The following is a 25774-nucleotide window of genomic DNA, read 5'->3' on the forward strand; positions in this document are numbered from 1 at the left end:
TCCACCGCAGACCATCAGCCCATAATATGCAGGAATTACATGACCTGTATAGGGACAGCTTGTACCACATTCTCCTAGAAACCTACCAAGTACTTGCCAAATCCATACCATGCAGATTCACTGCTGTATTGCATTCCAAAGATGCACCAACAAACTACTAAGCATGTGGTCATAATGTTTTGGTTCATTAGTGTAAACAAACACTCTGACTTTGGCACACCTGTGATAAATTATACATAGACAATAAATATATGTTCTTCCAAGGTGAAGGACCCTGAAAGTCTTTATCATCTGAAAACACAGAAGCAAGAGCTTATAATCCGGGATGATAGTATGTAAGTGTAATGATGTGTCGCACATGGGAAAGAATATGGCCAAAGATATTTGCATTGGTGGTGTACTTGTTATGTTTACTTGTGTGACACTGCTTTCCTTTTCATGAGGTTCTTCGCATGTAGAATTAATGCCTCAATTCGTTCTACGTTAGGAACTATAAACTAGCAATTGGGTTCAACAGATAGGAAGTTTGTTTCATGAACAAAGCAAAATGAAAAACAAACAATGGAAAATCCAAGATGTGATAATGGCAATATTATCAAAAGTGCAGTTGCTAATCACCATATAGCAGAGATGCTGAGTTGCAGATGGGCACAATAAAACGACTCACAAAGTTTTCGGTCAAACAGGCTTTCATAACAATTAGACAAAACACACACACACACACACACACACACACACACACACACACACACACACACACACACACAGTCTCTGGCTGCCGAGGCCAGACTGTGAGCAGCAGCACGTGATGGGAGAAGCAAACTGGGTGGTGGGACTAAGGAGGAGGCTGGGAGGGGGAAGGATAGGAGAGTACAGGTGGGGGACAGTGCTAGTTGTAGCCGGGAGTTAGACAGAGGGTGGGAGGTAGTGGAAAAGGAGAGAGGGCTGTGGAGTGCTGGAATGGGAGCAGGGAAGTAGATAGATTGGTAAAGAACAATAACTAATGAAGGTTGAGGCCAGCAGGATTACTGTAGGGACAGTTCCCAACTGTGCAATTAAGAAAAGCTGGTGTTGGTGGGAAGGATCCAGATGACACAGGCTGGTAAGCAGTCATCGAAATACAGAATTTCGTGTTGGGCAGTGTACTCGGCAGCTGGGTGGTCCAGCTGTTTTTTGGCCACAGTTTGTCAGTGCCCAGTTATGCAGACAAACAGGTTGTTGGTTGTCTTTCCTGTGTAGAATTCAGCACAGTGGTTGCAGGTTAGTGTGTAGGTTGCATGACTGGTTTCACAGATAGCCTTGCCTTTGATGGGTTTGATTATGCTTGTGACCAGACTGGAGTAGGTCGTGGTGGGAGGATGTATGGGGCAAGTCTTGAATCTGTCTACTTCAGTGATATGCGCTATGAGGCAAGTGGTTGAGAGCAGTGTTGTGTAGGGATGTACAAGGATATTGTATAGGAGTGGTGGGCAGTGGAATACCACTCTGGGAGGAGTGGGAAGGATAATGAGTAGGACATTCCTCATTTCAGGGCACAATGAGTGATAGTCAGAACCCTGGTGTAGAATGTAATTCAGTTGCTCCAGCCCTGTATTGTACTAAGTCACGATGGAATTCTCCTCTGTGGCCAAACAGTAGGGCTTTGGGAGGTGATGGGTGACTAGAAAGATAAATCAGAGGAAATTTTTTTTCGTGCAAGGTTGGGAGGGTAATTATTGTCTGCAAAGGCCTCAGTGAGACCCTCTGTATATTTCAAGAGGGACTGCTCGTCACTGCAGATGTGACGGCCTCAGGTGTCTAGGCTGTATGGGAGAGACTTCTTGGTATGGAATGGGTGGCTCTATCGAAGTGAAGGTATTGCTGGTGATTGGTAGTTTTGATACAGAGAGAGATACTGATATAGCCATGATGAAATGAATCAAATATGTAAAAACAAGATGAAATCTGAGGTAGTAAGCTGATAGTGAAAGGCAAAAACCAACTGAAATAGACGTGCAAACACTATGAGATCAAAGGAAAAAAAAGTTACATTCACATAAAGGAAGCATCAGTGGCAATTGGAGAAGTTACTTAAAAGGTTATACCTTCTAAACCAATTATGAGTTGTTTGCTTGTATAAATGTCACCAGTTTGGTGGCTTATGAGATATTTCTTGTGATTTTGCAGAACTTCCAGAGTTCAGAATAAGTTGACAATATTGCATTCAAAAAGATCTTTCCATTCTGCCCAACATTTTATCCACTATTTTTCTCTTCATTTACAGAAATGTTTAAAATAATGGGGTGGACAGGTGGTAATGTTTAAGTTTATACATATATTGTATTACTTGACAAAAAATTCATTGTTACATCTTCTGTGCAAAAGAATATTTGTTTCTGACTGTTGTCATGTTAAAGGTCTTATGGTTTTAATAGAAACTATTTGTAATGTGTGACTTGATATGTGTTTTTCAACTCCGTTTTCTTGTTTTAAAGGCATTTCTGGAGCAAGTGAAAGAGAAAGGCAGTGAAGCCTCCAACATCATAGGGCAGTTTGGTGTGGGTTTCTATTCCTGCTTCATGGTAGCAGAGAAGGTGGAAGTCTACACACGCTCCTGTGAACCTGGCTCTCCTGGTTTGCGGTGGACATCTGATGGGTATGTTTTAGTGTGCATCACTTCACAGTGTGCTAAACAATAGTTATTGCAAAGAACAAAATTATGTGACACTGTATCACTTTCATCTGTGTGTCTTGTGCCCTGTGTGTGTGAGAGAGGAAGGGAGGGGGGGGGGGGGGGGAGCAAAAGAAATGGTTCAGAAATCATTATTTGTTGCAGTTAGGGGGACAGCTTGTGAGTGCAATAATTTGAAGCCCTATGCTGAACCTAATTTTTGTGAATATTTGGACAGTATGTCTGATTTTAACGGAATATGTGTAATAAAGTAAAATAGAAGTTGTTTACCAAGTTTCTTTATAATATAAAAAATGTTCCTCAGCAAAAAAGTAAGTTAGTATAGCATTTTCTGTGTGGTGTGTAAACTGCTGAAATGGAAAGTAGTAACTACCTCAGGAAAATTGTTGTGTGTGTGTGTGTGTGTGTGTGGGGGGGGGGGGGGGGGGGGCGGCGCAAGGTAACAAAAAAGAGTGGTTAAAAAAATACATTTAAAGATACTACTGTTACTTGCTATTTCTGTGAATAAGTGATAAGATTCTCAAAAGAACACATCAACAACATTTTCAAGTTTTTATTGTCTCAGCTGGAATGAGAGACTACTAATTTGTGAAAGTATAAGCAACCATAAGGATAAATGGTGATTAGAGGGCCATGAAAACAGCAACTAAGACCAGGAAGTTTCCAATTCCATGAACTAATGACTTTGATTTTCGTGCTTTCTGTCAAATGAAGTGTCTATATTTTCTGGAGAAGGTCAAAGTCCAGTGACATCATCATACTCATTGATCATAGCACGCTTTTTTCTCTCTGTGTACAAGAGCTTTTTGGAAAATAGCTTCCATTTTCAAGTAGCCTGGGAAACATTGAGGAAAAGAGACATATGCTGCACATATACACCCAGTTGGTCAGTGTGCTTAGAGCTGCCACAGTGTGAAAGCCCCACTGCATTAGATGCCTACAGTAGCTATTCAAAGCAAGCTGAAAAGTTGTTGATACTGACATTTCTTAACTTTTGTTTCAATGATGTACACCTTTTCATGCACATCAAACAGTGGCTGGGCTCCCAACGCATAGACTCCAATGAAGAGCTTCAAGATACTGTCACAGATGGGCTGCAATCGTATTATGCAGACTTTTATGGAGAGGGAATTTGTTAACTTCTTAAGAGGGATTTTCAGTGATTAAACCTGAGAGTTGATTATGTAATGAAGGAATGAAACAGGTGTAGTTTTAAGATTTTTGTAATAATTTTGGTTTAACTATTCAAATTATTCACAGCCTAACAAAGATTACTTCATGAAAGGCCCTCATACATTTGTCTCCTACCTCTTTACAGCTAGTGCAAACCCTCTTAGTAAATTATTTGTCTGTTCTACTCAGTTACCTTATACCATTGACTTTTAATTAGTTGAATGGTTGGTACTGTGTAATTATTGCTTGCTTCTCAAATGTGAAGACTGCAATTAAGATAAAGATGAGTGTCTCTATGTAATAGACTAAGCATTTGGGGGGGGGGGGGCAGAAAAATTTGACCACATAGTTCTTTATCTGATGCAGACAGTTGTTTATCTATATTCACACTTTTCAAACTATGCCATGAGTACAGAGTGAGACTACATTCTTAGTAGACAGTTTGTCTATGTGCTTGGTGTATTTTATTTCAGTCATCATACGCATTTCTATTTTGCAGATCAGGAACTTATGACATCCAAGAAGCAGAGGGTGTGCAGCAAGGAACTAAGATAATTATCCATTTAAAAACCGAATGTCGTGAGTTCAGTGATGAAGACACAGTTAACAGTAAGTTGATATAATATTGTGTCTGCAGAGTAAGGACTCGCACACTGTTCATATATTTAAATGTTTTATTTGTATAAATTTCAGATATAATTAAAAAATACAGCAATTTTGTTGGAAGCCCAATTTATGTTAATGGAAAGAAAGCTAATACAATTCAGGTGAGTGTGCTTTTCGACTGTTCCTAAACGATTTAGTTACATGTTACTTAATAGATGTTGCTCTGAATTAGTACCTGGTATTGTGATTGAATTGTTTTATGTTTGAAATTGTGAAGGCAAAAGAAGAAGAAGAAGAAGAAGAAGAAGAAGAAGTTACAATCTCTCTCTCTCCCTCCCTCCCTCCCCCCATACCTGCCCCCCCCCCCCCCCCCCCCCTCCTATCTTGTTCTGTTGTGGTTCGAAAATACATGCACGATACATGATATGTAAAATCAAGGACCAAATCTTAAGTTTGTGGATAAAGGATTGAAGTCCAAGTCCTTCAACACATTTCTTGTGCTTCGGTGCAGCAAGAGACTTTGTCAGTACATCAGCCATCATATCTTCTGTTCGCTGATATCCCAGTCACCTTTAGTTGTTACTTGTGAACATTTTGGACTGCAGGCATTAATTTATCATGCTTTTCTGTCACACGCGTGAACACTTTTGGACTGTCACTCTTATATAATGTGCGATTACTGATCCCTAGATTGGAATTTGTTAAGTGTGAGGCATTTGAGCAGTGCTGATCTGCAAGCAGGTTCTTTGGATGCATAGATTGAGTGTAATTTGAGCCATACCTGATGTGTTCCAAGGCAGTTCTTTACTTGCTTCAGAACTGATGAATAAAATCAAGTCTGCTTTTGCTTTTCTCTCTGTCATTAGTCATACTTTGTATGTAGCTACTGTAGCACTGAGCTTTTCACCATCACCAGTCACCACATATATATTCCTAAGTGTTGTTTTTGATGAATAGTGTTTCTACTGGATTCTCCTTGTGTTGTAATTATTGCATGACAGAGCTTACAGTCAAACTCCATGTGCAGCAGTCATATACACCACATACATCATCTGAGTGAACTTGTTTGTTTATGTCCTTTCGAGCTTATTACTTTAAGCTTGCATAACCTGGGCCCATAACCTGTTGTGTTGTGGTTTTAATTTCAGACCCAACATGTAATTACTGAAAACTTTTATTCATAGTTTACTGTATGGTGGATAACATAGAATTTAAAACAGGCTTAAAGATATGCATTTAGTGACATCTATGGACACCAATGATATTACATTGCAGTAAAATTTAAATCTTGACATATTTAACTCATGGTTTCCTTATATGTGGTATACTATCCAGTTTAAAACTGGAAAATTTTGTCACTACTATTGATATTGTTGTTTTGAAGTAGAGTAACCCATAAACTGATTCAAAAGCATCCAAATCGACATTTAGTCACCATATTGCACACTTCAATGTCTGGCAGAGGGTACCTAGCATAGTGTCGTCACTTTCCCCTTCCTGTTCCAGTTGTGAGTAATGTGTGGATGGAATGATTATTGAGAAGCTTCCATATGAAATTTTTCTTGGTGAAGAATGACAAGCTGTTTAGTTGCATGATATTCCTTTTGTTCATCCCGTTCTTCCCATTCCTTGCCCTAACTAGGTAACAGTGTTGAGCTGTGTAGAACATATTCAAAAAGTCTAGGACCATAGCACCAACATAAGCACCAGTATGTACTTCCTTTGATACCTTTTGGATGAACAGAATAAGTTAGGTTTCATGAGGTTGTTGTTTGCCGAATACATATTAGTTCAACAAAAGAGGTTTTTAGTCCGCAGAACGATTATAATACACAAGCATAAAATATATTCCAAAAGCTTACAACAATTTGACATCAGCAGTATAGACCCTTCTTAAAAATGGGTATGACCTGTGAATTTTTCCAATTATTTAAAGTCTTTGCTCCTCTAGCAAGCTATAACAGACTGCTGCTAAACCTGGACAAAGTTCTTTTGTATAATTGATGTGGAATTGTAAAGATGCAACTACTAGTTTTTTAATCATTTTACATTTGGTTCATTTTCTATCCTGTGGTCACGTATCTTGATATCTGTTGTTTTGCAACAGTTGAAGGGTGGAACCGTAGTATGACTGCGCTAAGTGAAACAGTTCCAGTGAACAGAATTTAGCATTTTGGGCTCTTCTCTTTCATCTTCCGTTTCAGTACCAGCATAGTCATTGAATAACTGGATAAATTTCTTTCACCCGTTTACTGGCTTAAGACCAAAACAGCTTATAATTTTTTGTCAAACCATTTTATAGAATTCTACGTTCATATTTGTCAAACATTCAATTCATATCTTTCCTTACACTCCCTTTGCCTTGCCTGAGTTTTTTAAGTATCAGCAAGGCTTTGGCCGATTTTAAATATGAAGTGACATTCCCCTTGCTTCCACAGCAATTTTGTAACAAGGCTGTTTCAAATCTTTCCCATCTCTCACAACTTTTCTTAGAATATATCTATGTAATGCATATTTGTACAATACTTTTTGTAATTTATACTTAGTGTTTTCAGTCTTCGAGGTACCCTCTTACGGTACTATAATACTATAAAGAAATTTGTGCACAATCTTTTCAAAGTTACTTCTGAAACTTCTTACTAGTAAGGGTCCTGAAGCTGGGCATGTATGAAATGTTCAAATTGCCGTGTTAGACTCACCTGTAACACTTATATTCATCCTAATTAGTAAATGTTCATAATGAGTATTAACCTCACTAGATATTATTGTATTATTTCTAGCTATAGCCATGCCTCCACCATTTTGTGTCCAGCCTATCATTGTGATATACATTCTGATCAGGATGTAATATTATATTCACTTCTGGTTTCAGCCACCAATGTGCACCTAATACCACTGGTTATATACTCCTAGTACTACCGCGTGGTTGTAATTAAAGTTTAGCTAGTCACAGAGGTCCAGCGTGGGCTGCAATTGTTGTATGAGGGCAAAACTTGGTAGATGTGCTAATGCATTAATGCATAACAGATTTACACTAGGAAAAAATTAATTCCAATTTTGGTCACCAGCTGAAAATCTGGCACTGTACACTGTTTGTATGATGGTGTGGCATCCACATTTGTCATTTTACAAGCTACAATGTGAATGAACAGCATAGCTATCTAGAAGAGAGGCCGTGCACTGTTTGTAAAACTATTTTATGTGAACAGCAACAATTACAGCAGTGCATTCAGAAAATATCACTGTGAAAGGTCTGAAGAGAGGCCTGCTGTCATTGAATGGTTTAACGAAGACGATGATGAAATTTGAAAACATGAGTGAGCTTGGTGTTTCTCCTGGAATGTATCCTATCCCAGGAGAGGTTGTTGATGCTGTAGCTGATTATTCAGTTTGTGCTCTGTATAGTGCTTGTGCTCTAGTAGCATCATGAGAACTGTCCATTCCATAGTCAACAATATGGAAAGTTTTGAAGTCTGTTTTGCACTGACACCCTCACAAGATCCATACTATGCAACAACTGAAACTCATGACCCATAGCAATGTTCTGAATTTGCTCTTCAGTTTCTGGAATGAACTGAAGTCGATGACATTTGGCCAAGCAATCTTCTATGGAGTGACAAGGCACATTTGACAGCACAGGGAGCAGTGAATATGCAGAACTACTGAATTTGAGGTACTGATAAACCACATGTCATGCACGAGGAGCCATTGCTCTCGCCATATGTGACTGTGTGGTGTGGATTCACAAGTGCCTTTATTCTTGGTCCATTCTTCTTTGAAGAGAATATACCCAGGAGGCCTGTCAGGTGTACCACAACATCTGCGCAGTATTGAGACCAACTTGCACAGCATGTAATTCCTGCTTTGGAAGAACACAACTGTGTGGAAATAAATGTTTTCACGCAAGGTAGGACAAGACCTCATGTCACCCACACAGTGAAAGATTGCCTTAATCCAACATTTAATGAATGTGTTTCCTTCAGAGGTTTTTCTGATGCATGGCTTGCAAGATCACCTGGTCTGAATCCCTGTGACTGATGGCTCTGGGGATATTTATTTTTATTTATTTATTTGCTGCAAGAAACAAAAAATTCTAATTGGTAACACACTGTCACATTCTTGATTGTGTTAGTAATAATACTGCCCACAAACTGTTATATAGATAGTGGGTCCTGGGGATATAATAAAAGAATGCGTTTGCCAAGGGCATGTTTGGTCCTACCTGATCTGAAGGCCATTATACAGGAACATGTTGCTCAAATTCAACAAGAACTGATGCAAATAACAGATGATCCTGTTGTTTTACAGATGTGGTATCTCATCGACATCTCTGGCGTTCATACTAAATAAGTTACATAAGCAGCTATTAATTATAAAATCAGCTGTATACCTTCCTCACTTGTTTGACTTTTTCTGCCTGTGTCCCATTCTCATTTCATTATGTATGGAAACATTTCTATGTGTCTCCCTTGCATTCATTTTGCCAGATATGCACATGGTTGAAAAAATTCAAACTAATTTCTTTATAGGGTAAATCAGCTCCACATTAACACATTAGCGTAACTACAAAGTTTCGCTGCCACACAGTGATTATAGCTCACGCTGGACCTCTGTGAGTAGTGGCGCACACACACGTTCTACTATTTTAATAGTCACTTCCTGCGTTAGTTCACAGCCAATAGCGTAGGTTGAGAAATCTGCATCTGAGAGAGAGAGAGAGAGAGAGAGAGAGAGAGAGAGAGAGAGAGAGAGAGTGAGTGAGTGTGTGTGTGTGTGTGTGTGTGTGTGTGTGTGTGTGTGCGTGTGTGTGTGCGTGTGCGCGCGCGCACATGTGCGCTTTTTGCTGTGCCTATGTGCAACTCAGAATCTCTGCTGTGTGGCGAGTAGCAACTATCCTTTTCATAATAAAGGGTATATCAAAAAGAACCATCCAATTACAAAAAAATATAACTCTTATGTTATTTGAGGTACATGCATAAAAAATGTACTGTTGGAAGGAGCATGGTTCCCCCAAGCTAGCAGCAGCGAGCGCCCACTTCAGTGGTAGTAAAAATGGTATTGGGACAACAGAAAGCTTTTTGTGCAGTGCGGGTCTGTAATAATGGTTCAGTGTCACTTTCATACTAGGTATGGTGTGGATCTCCCTACAGCACAGAGCATTAGACGATGGCATGAACAAGTCTGAGAAACAGGTTGTTTGTGCAGCTCGACAACTCAACATCCCCCTCCCCCCAATGTCCATCTGGCACGTGTAGTGTCGACGTTTACGCATTAAAGCATACAAAATTCAGCTACTGCAAGCTCTTGAAGAGTTTTGTAGTTTTGTTCTTCGCAAGATGGAGGAGGACAGTTTTCTTCCTCGCTTACGGTTTAGTAACAAGACAGCATTCCATTTAAACAGAAAGATGAAACATCATAACATGAGAATATGGAGTACAGAACAACCACATGAAGTTGTGCAACATGAGAGAGACTCTCCAAAATTTAATGTGTTTTGTGCAGTTGCACGGGAAGAGGAGTATGGACCATTTTTCTTTCCTGAGAACACTGTTACAGGAAGCACATATGTCGACGTGCTTGAGAACTTTCTTTTCCTACAGTTGGAGACTGATTCGAACAACTTCATTAACCAAGAGGATGGGGAACTGCCACTCTGGCATGTGGAAGTACGGGAATTTTTTAATCAAAGGACTACTGAACGATGGATTGGTTGCACTGGACTGAATGATTCAGCCTTAGATTACTGGCCTCCAAGGTCATTCGACTTAACTGTATGTGATTATGTTCGTGGGGATTTAGTAAAGACTCCTTTTATATGCCTCCATTACCAACAACAATGAATGAACTAAGACATTGTATAACAACGGCTGTGGAAGCTGAAACTCAAGACATGCTCACTGCAGTGTGGGACCAATTTGAATACCACATTGACATATGCCGTGCATCTCAAGACAGAAGAGCAACCCTTTCACAAATTGCTGCAGATTTCTATGCTGGGCCAGTAACAAGTGCCAGTGTGCTAACCATTCATTGAAACATCATCGATACGGGGTCATGGAGCCAAAGGCCCACTTGTTTAACCTTGATGACTGCACGACACAAAGCTTTATGCCTCGCCTGGGCCCATCAATGCTGAAATTGGACTATTGATGACTGGAAGCATGTTGGCTGGTCAGACGAGTCTTGTTTCAAATTGTATTGAGTGGATGAATGTATATGGGTATGGAGACAACCTCATGAATCCATGGACCCTGCATGTAAGCAGTGGATTGTTCAAGCTGGTGGAGATTCTGTAATTGTGTGGGGTATGTGCAATTGGAGTGATATGGTACCCCTGATACGACTAGATACAACTCTTGACAGGTGACATGTACATAAGCATCCTATCTGATCAACTGCATCCATTCATGTCCATTGTGCATTCCGACAGACTTGAGCAATTCCAGCAGGACAATGTGACACCCCACACATGCAGAATTGCTACAGAGTGGCTGCAGGAACACTCTTCTGAGTTTAAACACTTCCACTGGGCACCAAAGTCCCCACAAATGAACATTATTGAGCATATGTGGAATGCCTTGCAGATATGTTGTTCAGCAGAGATTTCCAGCCCCTCATACTGTTATGGATTTATGGACTGCCCTGCAGGATTCATGGTGTCAGTTCCCTCCAGCACTACTTCAGACATTAGTTGAGTCCATGCAGCGCCTTGTTGCGGCACTTCTGCATGCTTGCGAGGGCTCTACACGATATTAAGCAGGTGTACCACTTTCTTTGGCTCTTCAGTTTATACATCTCTCCACCCCTCAGTCATTCTCCTGTCTGGCTTGTCTGTGATTGTGCCAGAAAATAAACCATTCCCTGAACAAGTTTAATAATTTGTGTACTTTTTGTTGGTGTTGAACACTATGAGAGTGGCGACAGTATTTGTGAATATGGCACTTAAAACAGTGTGAAGAATATACTCTGTATGTATATGACAATAAGATTTTTACAAAATAGTACACAAAGTATTGAAACAAAAAAAGAACTCTGTTCACTGTACTTGCAGTTTTAGAAGGAGAGTTTCACAATTTTATGAGAAATTTATATAAAGTGATGGTGGTCAGGGTTGTATAGAAAGAAAAATGTTACATTTTCAGTTTCTCCTTATATGTACTGCATGTATTTTTAAATTGTTTATGAGTGTTATCTATCTTGCTTTCAGTTTTTTGCAATATTGCTTAAACTCACATCTACCTCTGATCAAACTTTTCTATCATTCCACACATAATTACGTTACTATTTTAGGCATTGTGGTTGATGGACCCAAAAGAAATTACACCCCAGATGCATGATGAATTCTACCGATTTGTGGGAAATGCATATGATCGTCCAAGGTTCACACTCCATTACAAGACAGATGCTCCTCTGTCAGTCCGTGCATTGATTTACTTCCCAGAAGGAAAACCAGGTGGGTATACAGAAAACAGTACAAGTTGATATGTAGCACTAATCATTTATTTTTAGTAGTTTGATGGCACAGTATTTGAAGCTATGCATAATGCACAAAACCCATCATGGTGGAATGGAGTCTGCAATGTACTCACCTGTGGACCAAGTAGCTGCTATATCAGAACTGTAAACTGGGAGATACATCATTCCACTGCTAGCTTCTCTGTTCAGTATGTTCTTTCCTTGTAAGTGAAAAGCTATTGTAGGAGTTCAGTATTGATTGTCAGTTATTTTTGCTTGTTGTACTTCGAGTGAGGTAGAATTGAAGAAGGAGAAAAAGAAAAAGGAGAATAACTACATCTTTGTACAAAAATATGATTTTTATGATCTGGTCCTTACATAGATGTAGCCAGGCAGAAAGGAGAACAAATTGGGAGTGGGATTGTGCATGCTGGATGAAGATCTGAAATTAGTGTTGCAATAGTAAAGAAGGATAAGAGACTGTTTCGTCGATGTGATTAGAAATTGACATATTAGCAGCAGACAGAAAATTAGATCATACAACAAAGATGGAACTTTACAGGTGAAAAATAAACTAGAGTGGAATGAAATACTGAAGTGTTATACTTCGCTCGTGAGTGGTGAGTCAAATTTTTAAATAAATAATAATTTACAAATTAATATAAATTAATTATTGTACACAATATCAAATGTCAATTATTGTTTCTATTGTTGCTACCTTTCAGCCTCATTTTACATTCATTTCAGAGAAACTCTTCAGAATGCACCTGGAATAGTTGAGCATAATCATTATCATCTTGGTAATGTGCATGTGCATTGCTAAATCTTTCATTTTGTATATTGTGAGAGGTTGTCTTTCCTCATAACATTGTTTATATTTATTATATTCTAAGAAACTAATACTTTTGTTAACCTTACAGAATAAGACCAATTTTCTAACATATTGGAATTTTTAAATGTTAACAATTTAGGTTAGACTTTTCCGCGACTGTTATTGAAATCAAATGAACAAAGAGTTTACTGTTACCAGTCATTGGTTTATTTATACATATAGCATTTTTTGAAATTTAAACCTACATCATCTGGTGGATTTACAAGTGTTAGTATGGCGTGTGTGTTGTATTACGATTTTGGGGTAACTTGGGGCACTGTCTCCTGTGGTCACAGGATTCTTTCACTATCATAACACACCACATGTAAACTATTATAATTTTGTAAATATATTGGAATTTCAGAATGAGATTTTCACTCTGCAGCGGAGTGTACGCTGATATGAAACTTCCTGGCAGAAGTAAAGCTGTGAGTACCGGGCGTGAGTCGTGCTTCGGTAGCTCAGATGGTAGAGCACTTGCCCGCGAAAGGCAAAGGTCCCGAGTTCGAGTCTTGGTCGGGCACACAGTTTTAATCTGCCAGGAAGTTTCATATTGGAATTTGTTGATTGCTCTCTTTTTCATTGATTATTGTTTCATAGACCATCAATATATTAAAGAGTGTGATGATGAATGCGCAGTAAGTCTTTTATAATAACAAAGTTGCCGAACCAGTGAGGAAATTAGGAGATCCTTCACTTCCTGCCACTTCTGTCATTAGTTCCCCCTATCCATCCCTTCTTACACCTTTGTCCTCATGTACACTGAAGTGTTGAGTTGTTTTTCTTATTGTGGGTTGGTTTTTGTGATAAGTATATTGTGAGATGCCAAGTCTTTAGTCATTGTCTGTAATGACAGTTGGCTTCTTTTCTCAATTTCCTGAGCACTGTCTTGTTTACTATTGATGTTGTGGTCCTATTATGCAGTGCCTTGTATTTGACTATTGACTTCTTTTCCAATTGTAGAGGGGCAAGGGCTATAAGAGAGTTTCTACATTTAAACAATTCACTTCAGAATCACAAAACAGAGTTTTCATAATTCTTCTGTATTAAAATAAGTTCTCAACTCACAACAATTGATAATTAACAAAGCATTTCAGACAACATGTTCATGCATGATGCTTCAGTGCTTGACCAAAACCATAAGTTTGTACTTAACTTGAATAGCATAGTCTAGAGTCTGTGTAACAGCATTCATTTTTCCTTCCTGCTTGACCATTGTCGTTAGGCCCCTTTCTTCTGTGGAGTCCACAGAAGCCCCAAAGCATGACTGCAAAGTGCAAGTTACCCATCAACGGCCAATTCAAATTACACATCCGTCGTCATTTTCTGCACTATGCCTGCATTTTTCTTTCTCTTGTCTGCACATAAATTCCACAAACCCGAACACAATAGATGCTCTTTACAGTACTACTAATTAAAATCAGGTTTTTTTACACAAACATTTTTCATCAGCCTAGTAAAAGGAAAGTGGGATGTGTTGCTATACATTATAGCAACATGTTCCACTACAGTATGTACAGACTTTGGTTGAATTAAAAAAAAAAAATACCTGTTGACAAACAGTTATTGTCTGATAGAAATAATTGTGACAATTATTCTGAATAAAAAAAAATCCATCAACAATTCATTCACCTAGTTACATGTCCTGCTGACAGGCACAGTGAGAAAGACTACTAAGAATTTAAGTTATAGGACAAAAAAGTCATTTTTCTGAAGTAGAAAACACACACATACATTCACACAACCACAACTGAAACACACGCACCCCAGTGCCTGGAGACTGTGGCCATATTTTGTGTGTGTGTGTGTGTGTGTGTGGGGGGGGGGGGGGGGGGTGGGTGGCTTCTAATTGTATACATTTATGATTCCAGGATTATTTGAAATGAGTCGTGATATGGATGTTGGAGTGGCACTATACTCACGTAAGGTGCTTATTAAAAGTAAGGCTGACAACATACTCCCAAAATGGCTACGTTTTGTAAAAGGTAAGATTACTCTTTTGCTTATTCTCTTCTTTTTCATTTTCTGGTTAGGAACTTAATAAGCAGACAGTTTTACTAATTAAAATTGAGGAAAAATGCAGTCTCACAGAATGCTGTTCCTGTGGCAGTAAAATAAACCACCTTCATGTGTGTGACATGCTGTCATTAATGTCTATAAGGAAGTACAAAAAATAATCCCATGTTAGAAGTAAAGACTGGGTTAAAATATTTTCTAAATAAAGGGTAGCTTTCATCTTCTGTGTAGCACTGTTACTGAGATTCTTCCAAGTTGAATAAAATTTATGGTGGGATGTTACATTACGAAACCTTAATCACAGTTACAGCCAAACTTTTGGTTGTATCTAGAAAGCGACCAAATCTCTGGTCTTTTTCTTTTCTTTTTTCTTTAAAAAAAATAGACCTTTCATCAGAAGAAACAGAAATACAGTGAATGAGGAATAGATAAAGATGTTCAGGTGTTGGAAATAAGGTAAAGTTTCATTTTAGTATGCTAACTCTGACCTAGTGGAAATCTGTATGTGCATCTACATTTACACGTACACTTCACAAGTCACTGCCTAGCACAAAGGAAAGGAAATATTTTTGCTAATACTAACAATTTTTTGTCCTGTTCCAATCATTTATTGAGCAAAGAATGTTTTCATGATCCTTATACAAGGAATATGGTGGTGTCAGCAGAACTGTCTCACAATCTTTCTCTAAATTCATCCAACATGATTTAATGAGACAATTGTTGACTTACTTTCAAGATTCCCCTTTCACCCTTTATTGCCTGATTTCCCTCCCCCCCCCCCCCCCCCTCCCCCGCTCTCTCTCTCTCTCTCTCTCTCTCTCTCTCTCTCTCTCTCTCTCTCTTTTCTTCAGGAGGAAACATGTTTCAGTGAAAAAAATATTAGGGTTAGTGTCTGTCACACAAAATACCATGTAACAGGTTGAATATAGAAATTTTAATTTTTATTTACTCAATATTTTAGATTTGTTGACATGTGGCAAAAAACTGAAAATATTGAGTAATCGTTAATCATTTAGTTGAAGAGACATGGGAACATAATCTTTTGCCATCATTAAGCCTCATTTTACATACATTAAAAATCTAACTAGATGTGATCTAAGTGACAGAAATATTTCACTCTTTCAGCTGCTTTGCACGTGTTTATGTACATTCAACCTATGATTGATTTTCAGCTGTTTCTGCCAACATAATGATGCTAAACAAAGTCTATCTTGATGGAGGAAGACTATGGTAACATCAAGCAATAAAGGGCAAAGTTAGCAAAGTACATCTGATATACTCCAGTATGGTCTCTCACATTGCCAGTTGTCTGCATTTGCCTGTTTTCTGCCAACTCCAAACACTGAAGCATCACTCCAGAACTACTCACACAAGAGTCTTGACCGCAGGTCCCTTTATAGGCACACTGCATGTTTCTAGAATCCTCCCAAAAAATATGTCTTCCATTCAGTTTCACTACTCCAGATTTTATGTGATCGTTATATTTCCTACTGATTACTAGTAGTAGCCCTAAATATATGTGCTTGCAGTTATACACATTCAAAGGAAATTTCTATTCATTACATGAAGTGGGAAGTCTTTCTCCATTTGCTTAGCAATCATTCAACTGTGACACCTTTCTGTAGACAGCAATATCCTCATCCATGAATACATTTTTAAATTCTTAATTCAGCATTTTAGCTTTCTGTCTGCTGCCTTCAATTTCAACATCTGAGTGTTCCATGAAAGACTAGACAGATGGTTTTATACCCATTTATTGGCTTTATAAGTGATCAGACCTTATTAGGATCATTTATGGACCTTTTGCGAGAATGTGACTTGAAATTATTGTAGGTTTCATGCACAACTGTTCTCGTGAATGCAAATATTGCCAGTAAGTTTCCCTGTCACTTCAGCTGCCGTCTCTTTTGTTGCAAGAGTATACCACTGTCTGGTTTTTGCAGCATTCTCTGGATGGTGACATGAAACCAAGATATATCTTTGTCACCTTTTTTATATTTTCAGTGGTACATACTTATCTTGAATGTGGGGTATGATGTCGATAGTCTGTTAGTTTGGCACAGTAAAAATATTGTCTTAGGTATCTTGTTGACTTTATTGCTTTCAGTGACCATCATCCATTTATAGTAACTTGGTTAGTATCACCTCTCTCATTGGTAACACTGTTGAAAGTACCAGATCTCTTCATAGCCAGAAAGTCTAAAAAATTTCTGTATTGTGAGGGCTGTCAGAGTATTTGAGGAAGTTGTCTGACAAAGCTTCCAGTGTTACTTCACAAGAATATTTGCCCTAGCTACCAATAATGTATGTATAGTTTTCCCAGCTGTTACTCTCAGAATGGCCTTTTCCACCTAGTGGACACTTGCTCCAGGGATACACATAAAATACACATTAAATTTGTTTCCATCCTGTTCTATTTCTGATAGAGGGATCATCATGTGCTAAACATTTGAACTGCCTACAACTTAACGGCACTTCCTTTCCCCTTTGTAACTGCCTTGATTTTGTCAGAGAAGAGACAGACAGTTAAGCAGGAGACATGAGGCCCACAGGTTCTAATTGATTATCAGTGGAAAGCAATGTCTCAAACCTGTTTGTTAGAAGCATGGTACTAGCCATTTGCTGAGTGAAACCTTCTCAGTGAAAATCCTCATATTTGGGCATGACTTTGCAGTCACCATCAAGTAACAACTTGGTCTGGATCAGGATTCGTTATGGACTAGGTCTGTTACAGGAGCAGCTTGCAAACTCAGTGCCACATTTGTGACAGATGGCAGCCATCACATCGCTTGCATCACTGTCATAATTTTGCAGTGTCCCCATGAACTCAACATTGCCACCAGCGCATATTCCAGCCGTTGACAGGTAGCAGCTAACTCTTTCTAGATCCTGCAAAGGCCAGAATCCCTAGCTATATCCACTAACGAAGTAGCTCCTCTAAAGAGGAAAAGATGTAAAGAAATTAAGTCAAAATCTTGCTGCATACTTCCAAATAGATGCATGTGGAAAACTAAAATAAATGCAAAGTACAACATTTAAACTGCATTTGCTGCTAGTATTTTTCCTAACTTGTGTTAGTGTCCCAGTATCTTTGGCTGCTTACTGACAATCATTCTTCCATAAAATGTAAACTTTTGCAGCCAGAAAGGTCACAATTAAGAAAATGTTCTGGGCTATTATGCTGTGGTTGAATGAATTTCACTTTTAAACTGAATATTTCGTCCCATTCTGCGGAGGACATCTTCAAGTGTGATTATAGCTACTTTGAATGTCCAGTTCACATTGTGGCTCACTACTGATTACAGCAAAATTCCATTTCTGTGTGCTTCTGCACAGTGTCAAGATGTCATATGACTTGAATGTGCATCATGTGGTGTTGCTGTCACCCCATGATGGAAGACTGGTATACATCTTCTTCAGCACCAGATTCCAGATGTCAATCAATTTCATGACCTCTTCCTCCCAAATGAAATTCCTGGAGTGTTTTATGATCTGTATGGCCACTCTGTATAACTTTCATGGTATCTGCTTGTGGCTGCCAGTGCTTGAGTCCTGTCAAAATGAATGTGGTCTTCTCCTGACTGCAAAGCATTTTCCGGCTGCATGGAACCAGAATTTTACTGTAGTCAGTACTCAGCCAGGGGGTGAATTGGACATTCAAAGTAGCTACAATATCCTTTGAAAATGTCCTCCACAGATGGGAAAGAAATGTTCGGTTTTAAGGTGAAATCCATTTGACCACACATAACAGCCCAGAATATTTTATTAAGTGTGATTCATTCTTCCTACACACCATTCACGCTCTTTAGTGGCTTGCAGAGTGTGATGTAGATACAGATGCACTATAGTGTGAGAGGTCAATTAGAAAGAAACTAAGCTGTGAAAATGCCATAGAAAGACAAAAGTAGTACGAAAAAAATGATTCAAGAGGGAAGGGACAAAATATAAGACAAAAGGGAAATCATATCAGGAAAAAGTCAAAATTGAGAATGTGCGGCACAGTATTGCATCATAGCTGTAGGTTCTTGGACATCTTTGATTTTGTTGCTGTTGACAGATTTTTGTACCCCACTTGTTTTTATTGACTGAATGATAATGGTCATGGAAATGTAAGATAGTGGTCAACACTTTCTAATTTGTTGTTAGATCATTTGTATACTGTTGGTGTCATCCTTTCTTTGGTTGGATGTGTTTTGCCAGCCTTACATTTGGCAAGTTTCTGACATGTATAAGAGGAATGCAGCAAGTAGGTACAAGTAGCTATGCTGTAGCCAAAAGAACAATTGTCTCGGATGTTGCTTGGGCAGCTGAAGACTATTTGAGAGCTAGAACAATGATTCTCATCAGTACCAATTTAATTTCATGAGTGAAGAGATCAAATACCATTTGTAAAACACCTAAATAATAAATTCTGTATGTGATGATAAAGTGTAAAGAGATGAAATAATTTTTCTTTAGCTTGGTAGGCATCATGCAAATTTGCCAAGGCCCTGAGGTCATGAAAAATAAATGCTTGTACACATTCTTATCTGAGTAGTTTTTGATACAGATATCGCTGATTCACATCTTGTTTGGTTTCATTCTGCTTTTCGAATGATGCACAAAATATTGATTGTAAGTTCTGTTACAGCATCCAGCTGAATATTAATAGAGGGTGGAAAATCAAAGCAAAACAGAGACACAGTAGTTTAAAATCCTTATTCTTTTCAGGTGAGGCCTGAAATTATTGCCCTTTCATGTCAGTTATTGAGTTATTGATGTTGTGGACACCTGTTAAATTAAATCACAGGAGTTTTCTACTTTCATGTATCATTGCATTATCATTACGGCTTTCAAGTAATTTGTTAGAATTACAGAGTACTCATTTTAGAATACAGGTAGACATTTAAGTTGTGAAAATAATAATAAGTTTAATATTGATTTTCCACTCCCATCTGTAGGTGTTGTTGACTCTGAAGACATTCCTCTAAATCTTAGTCGAGAGCTTCTACAGAATAGTGCCCTAATAAGGTAAGAATGTAGCTGTTATTACATAAGTAATTCTATAAAAGCATGTATCTGTGAAGTAATGTTACTTAGAAGCATATATCACATTGCATGCTGTTTTTTGGTACATAATCCATTAGAAATTAACACAGTTAATTGGTATTAAAGTAAAACTATTAGAGACATTCAAAATAATGTGTCATTCTGAAGCTAATGTAAATAATAGATCTGAACTTGCAGTCTTAAAACTTTTGGGATCTTGTGAACTAAGAAGGGAAAATGTTTCAGAAAGAGAAAATTTTATTCAAACTTCCACCTCAGTAGCACATTCAGTTTCTCTGCAAATGGCTTCAGTGTAGAATTTTTGAGGAAAAGCAGAGTTAATCCAAAGAAACCAACAGGGGAATGTTTCCAATCCCTCACTGTAATACAGATGATAAATCTCTCATGCTATGTGCAGGCACACTCTCTGCTCTTTCCTCTTTCCCATTTACACTATCTTTTTCAAAGTACAGTAGAGCGTCGATTATCCGAATGTCGGTCAACCGAACGACCGTTTAACCGAACTGTGTACTCGCTTGCACCTGTTACTCTCCCACCCTACCGTCTATCATCCCCCTCACCCCCAACCCAAGTTTCCCACAGTAGTTGCTGCACTGGGCCACCACTGGCGGAACATTGCTTCTAATGGGGCCTTCACAAGGCGCTGTTGAGCGACCAAGCCGCCAGTCGCTGTGTTTCAACAATCGGCACGCTTCTGTCGTCTCGGCACTGGCAGTAAAAGTAGCATCAGTATCAAAGCTGTTCACAGCAACAGCTGCGCCAGCTTAGAGTTGAGGCGTGTCGCTTTGCGCAGTTTGAAGGATTGCGCGCCCCCAAGAAGAGCTTCTCACGGTGCAAACAGTCACCTTCTGTTCTCTGTTACGACCACTTGCGTGCTGCTGCGTGAAGAAGTGAACTTGGCGATACAAAATGCTTAGACATAAACGTTTTGTCCTTTCTATGAGGGACAAGTATGAGATTATTAAAAGGTTAGAAGAAGGTGAATCTGCAACCACTGTATCCAATTTTTTGGCAAATAAACATGTACAGTTCAATTATCTGAACAAACCAGTTTTCCGAACACTCATATCCCCCGATTACTTCGGATAATCGACGCTCTGCTGTAGCACATGATTCAGAAAAATTCTTTACATTTTGGTAAATACATCCACCTACCAGTCATAGAGCCACTTCCACACACTTGCAGATAATTGATAGAAAGCAAGCGCGTGTCAACAACAGAGTAAAATTTAGGAAATATAGTAAAGCAGCATATCAAATATGTGTAGAACAAATAGTAAGAAAATGAGACTGATATTTGTGGGCGAGATCTGTGTTTTATTTTATTTTTTTCTCTCAGCTGCCTTGTGTGTTAACAGTATTTATTCCCAAAATAGTGGTTAGAAAGTATTCTTCTGCATGCAACTTTTTCTGTTGTAAGTGATTTGGACTTGGTTTAGATACTACAAGATTGAAATGATTTGAAGTAGTCCATGAAACATTTTTTCATCCAGGAGGTACATGTCTTCTTGATAATCCTATTATGTATCTGACTGCTTCACACAATTTTATTTTACAGGAAACTACGTACTGTTCTGGTAAATCGTATCCTCCGATTTTTGCATGAACGTTCCACAAAAGACGTTGAAAAGTTTGATGCCTTCTACAAAGACTATGGTTTATTTCTGAAGGAAGGTATTGTCAGCAGTGAGGAACAGCTTCAAAAGGTTTGTATTTTGAGGAATTTCTGAATGGGCAGGGTCAGACAGAAATTATGGTGACTCCATAAGCAAATTTGTTGTAATTTACACTATATGCATTACTTTGTTCATTTGCAAAGCAGACTAACACAAAAATGTGTCCAGTAAAATATTAACCTGCAGCTGTGACAAAGACATATTGCATCATAACAAAATGTTATGATGTACATTTGACAGAGTGTGTGGTTTTTGCATCTTCTTATGTAAACACCTTTTCTTTGTAGTAGTCATATAAGCAGGTTCTTCCTCTCACAAAAGTGGAAAATAAAGGAACCATGAACCTGTTTGGAGTGGCCCACACATCAGTTTGCATCTTTGTTGCTAGTACGAGTAACTTACCCATATGCATTTGTTCCACCTTAAATTTTAATTTTTGCTACTACATATTGCATTGTCTTCTCAAAAGAAAACTTTCCATTATTTCAAATTAATCTTTGTTACTTAGAAGAGAAAATATAAGGAGAGTTTAGAAACATTAGAAAATTGTACATACAGACCAGTAATTTAAATCTAATCATATCACAGCAAAATGGTAATGGAACATGTTAAACCATAAATTATAGTAATGGAAGGATCCCTATTTAAATGTACTGAGAAAATAAGAAAAGTAAAGTTTGAGAGTTTCATCCGAGTAAAAGATTAGTCGTGCTGCTTATTCATAAGAAATGTGAGTTGTTGAAAACATGTAGAGGATACAAAATGGGTATGTTTAAAAATAGTGCTTTCTTGCATTCAGTAGCAAATAAAATCTACTCTTGTTTTTAACCTTGGCACCAGTATCAATGTTTCTTATGTTGTTAAGCACAAAAACTGCTCAGTATGGCGGTCAAAATTGTAACCAGTAGTAATCTCCGGCAGACAAACCTGATGCGTAGTGAAATGTTTTTACTGCTTTCATGAACAGTGCAACATCATTTATTGCAGACTGTGCTATGCACTTTCTGAATAGAACTTAAGTAGTATTCCTTCCCAAAACTCCATCAGTACTTTGTGCAAGAAAATTGTGAATCTGTGATAAATTTGGCACAGGTGGAAGATGTGTGTACATATCAAACCACTGATGATGATGATGATGATGATGATGATGATGATGATGATGATAATGATGATGTTGATTGGAATCTAGTAAAGAGCTTAGCATCCATTCACTAAACTATGTGTCTCGTCCACCTCCTCTTCATTAATATTACATCATGATTTCATCTTACACCCAGTCAATTCTCTTAACCTCTTAGTAGTTCCTAACATGCACCTTTCCATCTTTCACTTCATAGCTATCAGTTTTTGAACGGTTTTTGGATTAAACGTTCATGTCATGCTGCCATAAGTAAAACTTATGTATATTTTAATCAGTGTATTAGCAATCATACTGGATTTAAATTTTCATGGAAACCTCATTTTGAAAACCCTACTTCATTTACCAAAATAATGCCTGGCCATTTTTCACTCTTTATGCTTATTTCTCCTGCAGCCACCCAGTGATCTTCAACTGCCATAACTGCCAAAGCTTGTGGTGTCGATAGGTCGTCATTTTGACCATAGACAACATTAATCTTTGGGACTCAGGTCACTCATCCAAACCGCCATGTTTATTCAATCTGTTCTAATACCTTGTACTGTGTGCACACGTATGGTACTTGTCGAAATACAGGGTGAGTCACCTAACGTTACCGCTGGATATATTTCGAAAACCACATCAAATACTGACGAATCGATTCCACAGACTGAACGTGAGGAGAAGGGCTAGTGTAATTGGTTAGTACAAACCATGAAAAAATGCACGGAAGTATATTTTTTAACACAAACATACGTTTGTTTAAATGGAACACCGTTAGTTTTGTTAGCACACCTGAACATATAAACAAATACGTAATCAGTGCCGTTTGCTACACTGTGAAATGTTAATTACATCCGGAGATATTGTAACCTAAAGTTGACGCTTGAGTACCACTCCTCCGCTTTTCGATCGTGTGTATCGGAGAGCACCAAATTACGTAGGGATCTAAAGGGAACGGTGATCGACCTTCGGTACAGAAGAGACTGGAACAGTACATTATGTCCACATGCTAACACCTTTTTATTGGTCTTTTTCACTGACGCACATGTACATTACCATGAGGGGTGAGGTACACGTACACACGTGGTTTCCGTTTTAAATTACGGAGTGGAATAGTGTGTGTCCCGACATGTCAGGCCAATAGACGTTCAATGTGGTCGCCATCATTTGCTGCACACAATTGCAATGTCTGGCGTAATGAATGTCGTACACGCGGCAGTACATCTGGTGTAATGTCGCCGCAGGTTGCCACAATACGTTGTTTCATATCCTCTGGGGTTCTAGGCACATCACGGTACACATTTTCCTTTAACGTACCCCACAGAAAGAAGTCCAGAGGTGTAAGATCAGGAGAACGGGCTGGCCAATTTATGCGTCCTTCACGTTCTAGGAAACGTCCGTCGAACGTGTACCTCACCCCTCATGGTAATGTACATGTGCGACAGTGAAAAAGACCAATAAAAAGGTGTTAGCATGTGGATGTAATGTGCTGTTCCAGTCTCTTCTGTACCTAAGGTCCATCACCATTCCCTTTGGATCCCTATGTAATTCGGTGCTCTCCAATACACACAATTGAACAGCGGAGGAGTGGTGCTCAAGCATCACATATTGCGCAACCACTCGTTCCCACGGTACTGACCATGCCAGCTGCTTCGTGTTTTCACGACACGTCAAGGTCAGTGCAACCCACTGCTGCTACGGATGTTCTTGCCAGTAACACATCCATGCCAACTGTGCCAGTCTGCTGTATGGCCTCTCCTGCAACAGACCAGCTGGTTTGCCAAGGGACAACCCCCCCCCCCCCCCCCTTCCCACTCCAGGTTGTCTGGCGAAGCTGCCACCTTTATACGAAGACAACCCTGTATCGTGGTTTGTGCTTGTTGAGCATATTTTCAAGTTGCATTGCGTGTCCGACGACAAATCTAAATTCCTGTGTCTCTTCATGCACCTCCATGATCACTTGGACTTAATTTGCGATCTACTCCTCTCGCCACCACCTCTGCCGAAGTATGAGTTTGTGAAGAAAACGATGACTTGCCTGCTCACCACAAGAATTTAATCATCAAGATCTTGTACGAGAAACACCTAAGCACCGAACTCCATCACATCTGTGGCGCCGCCTTTGGTTACTTGTGAGTGAGCATACTATGCCAGACATCACTCTGCATATGGTGTGGTCTGCCAAATTGCCTACCGACCTACAGATCCACCTGCTACCGCATTCCTTTGAGTCAATCGGCTCTTGTGTCCGATCGCAGACCAACTATTTATTGCTACGTCGACACCAACCAGCTCATGACTTGCCACTTGTTGGCACAACTGCTCCTGTTTACCGGCCGTCTGCCGGCAGAGACAGGGCTTGCTCCTCCTCTGCACCTTCTACATCACCTGGCAGTATCCACTCACTCTCTCCACCCCGAGGATCGTCCATGCATCATACGTGCCCGTATGCATGCCGGAACAAATCAACGAGGAAAAGCTTTCTCCGCTGCCACAGTCACCACCACCACTGCATCCAGCTCATCTGCATTGCTGGTACCACAAGATTTTCGGCGATAATGCCAAGAAGTGCTGATGACCTTACCAGCACCCAAACGCCGACTGCAGGACCTAGAAGACGTTGAGTCCTGCGGAGAACCTCACAGGCGTCCTCATACATAGCACTCCATCCACTCATCCGCCCGGCTGAGCGGTCGTTTGTACGTGACTGACATTTTGTCATGGCTTGTTTTCCTAGTCGACACTGGTGCTGACGTGTCCATCATACCTACATCTTTAGCCCCCCCCCCCCCCCCCCCCGTCTTTTCACTGAAGAAGTCACTTCTAGGAGCTGTCAACGCATCAACGTTACAAACCTCAGCCCTGTCAAAGTTATGGTGTACCTATCTCCTTCTCTGTGTTTTCCATGGACTTTCTACATTGCTGACATCAATGAACCAATTCTCGGTATGGATTTTTTGTTCCATTACAAACTCTCTCCTAACATACACTCCTGGAAATTGAAATAAGAACACCGTGAATTCATTGTCCCAGGAAGGGGAAACTTTATTGACACATTCCTGGGGTCAGATACATCACATGATCACACTGACAGAACCACAGGCACATAGACACAGGCAACAGAGCATGCACAATGT

General features: G+C 39.3%; 1 protein-coding gene across 1 annotated transcript in view; it reads left to right on the top strand.

The window, feature by feature from the left end:
- Positions 1-25774, top strand: part of LOC126282239 (heat shock protein 75 kDa, mitochondrial-like) — a 266503-nt gene that overhangs the window by 213888 nt on the left and 26841 nt on the right. The window contains exons 6-12 of the mRNA XM_049981826.1: positions 2475-2635; positions 4344-4453; positions 4538-4611; positions 11741-11903; positions 14648-14761; positions 19733-19802; positions 21400-21547. Coding sequence (XP_049837783.1) covers positions 2475-2635; positions 4344-4453; positions 4538-4611; positions 11741-11903; positions 14648-14761; positions 19733-19802; positions 21400-21547 — 840 coding nt within the window. The remainder of the gene's footprint in view (positions 1-2474; positions 2636-4343; positions 4454-4537; positions 4612-11740; positions 11904-14647; positions 14762-19732; positions 19803-21399; positions 21548-25774) is intronic.

This window comes from Schistocerca gregaria, chromosome 7 (assembly GCF_023897955.1).
Source record: "Schistocerca gregaria isolate iqSchGreg1 chromosome 7, iqSchGreg1.2, whole genome shotgun sequence".
NCBI lineage: Eukaryota > Metazoa > Arthropoda > Insecta > Orthoptera > Acrididae > Schistocerca > Schistocerca gregaria.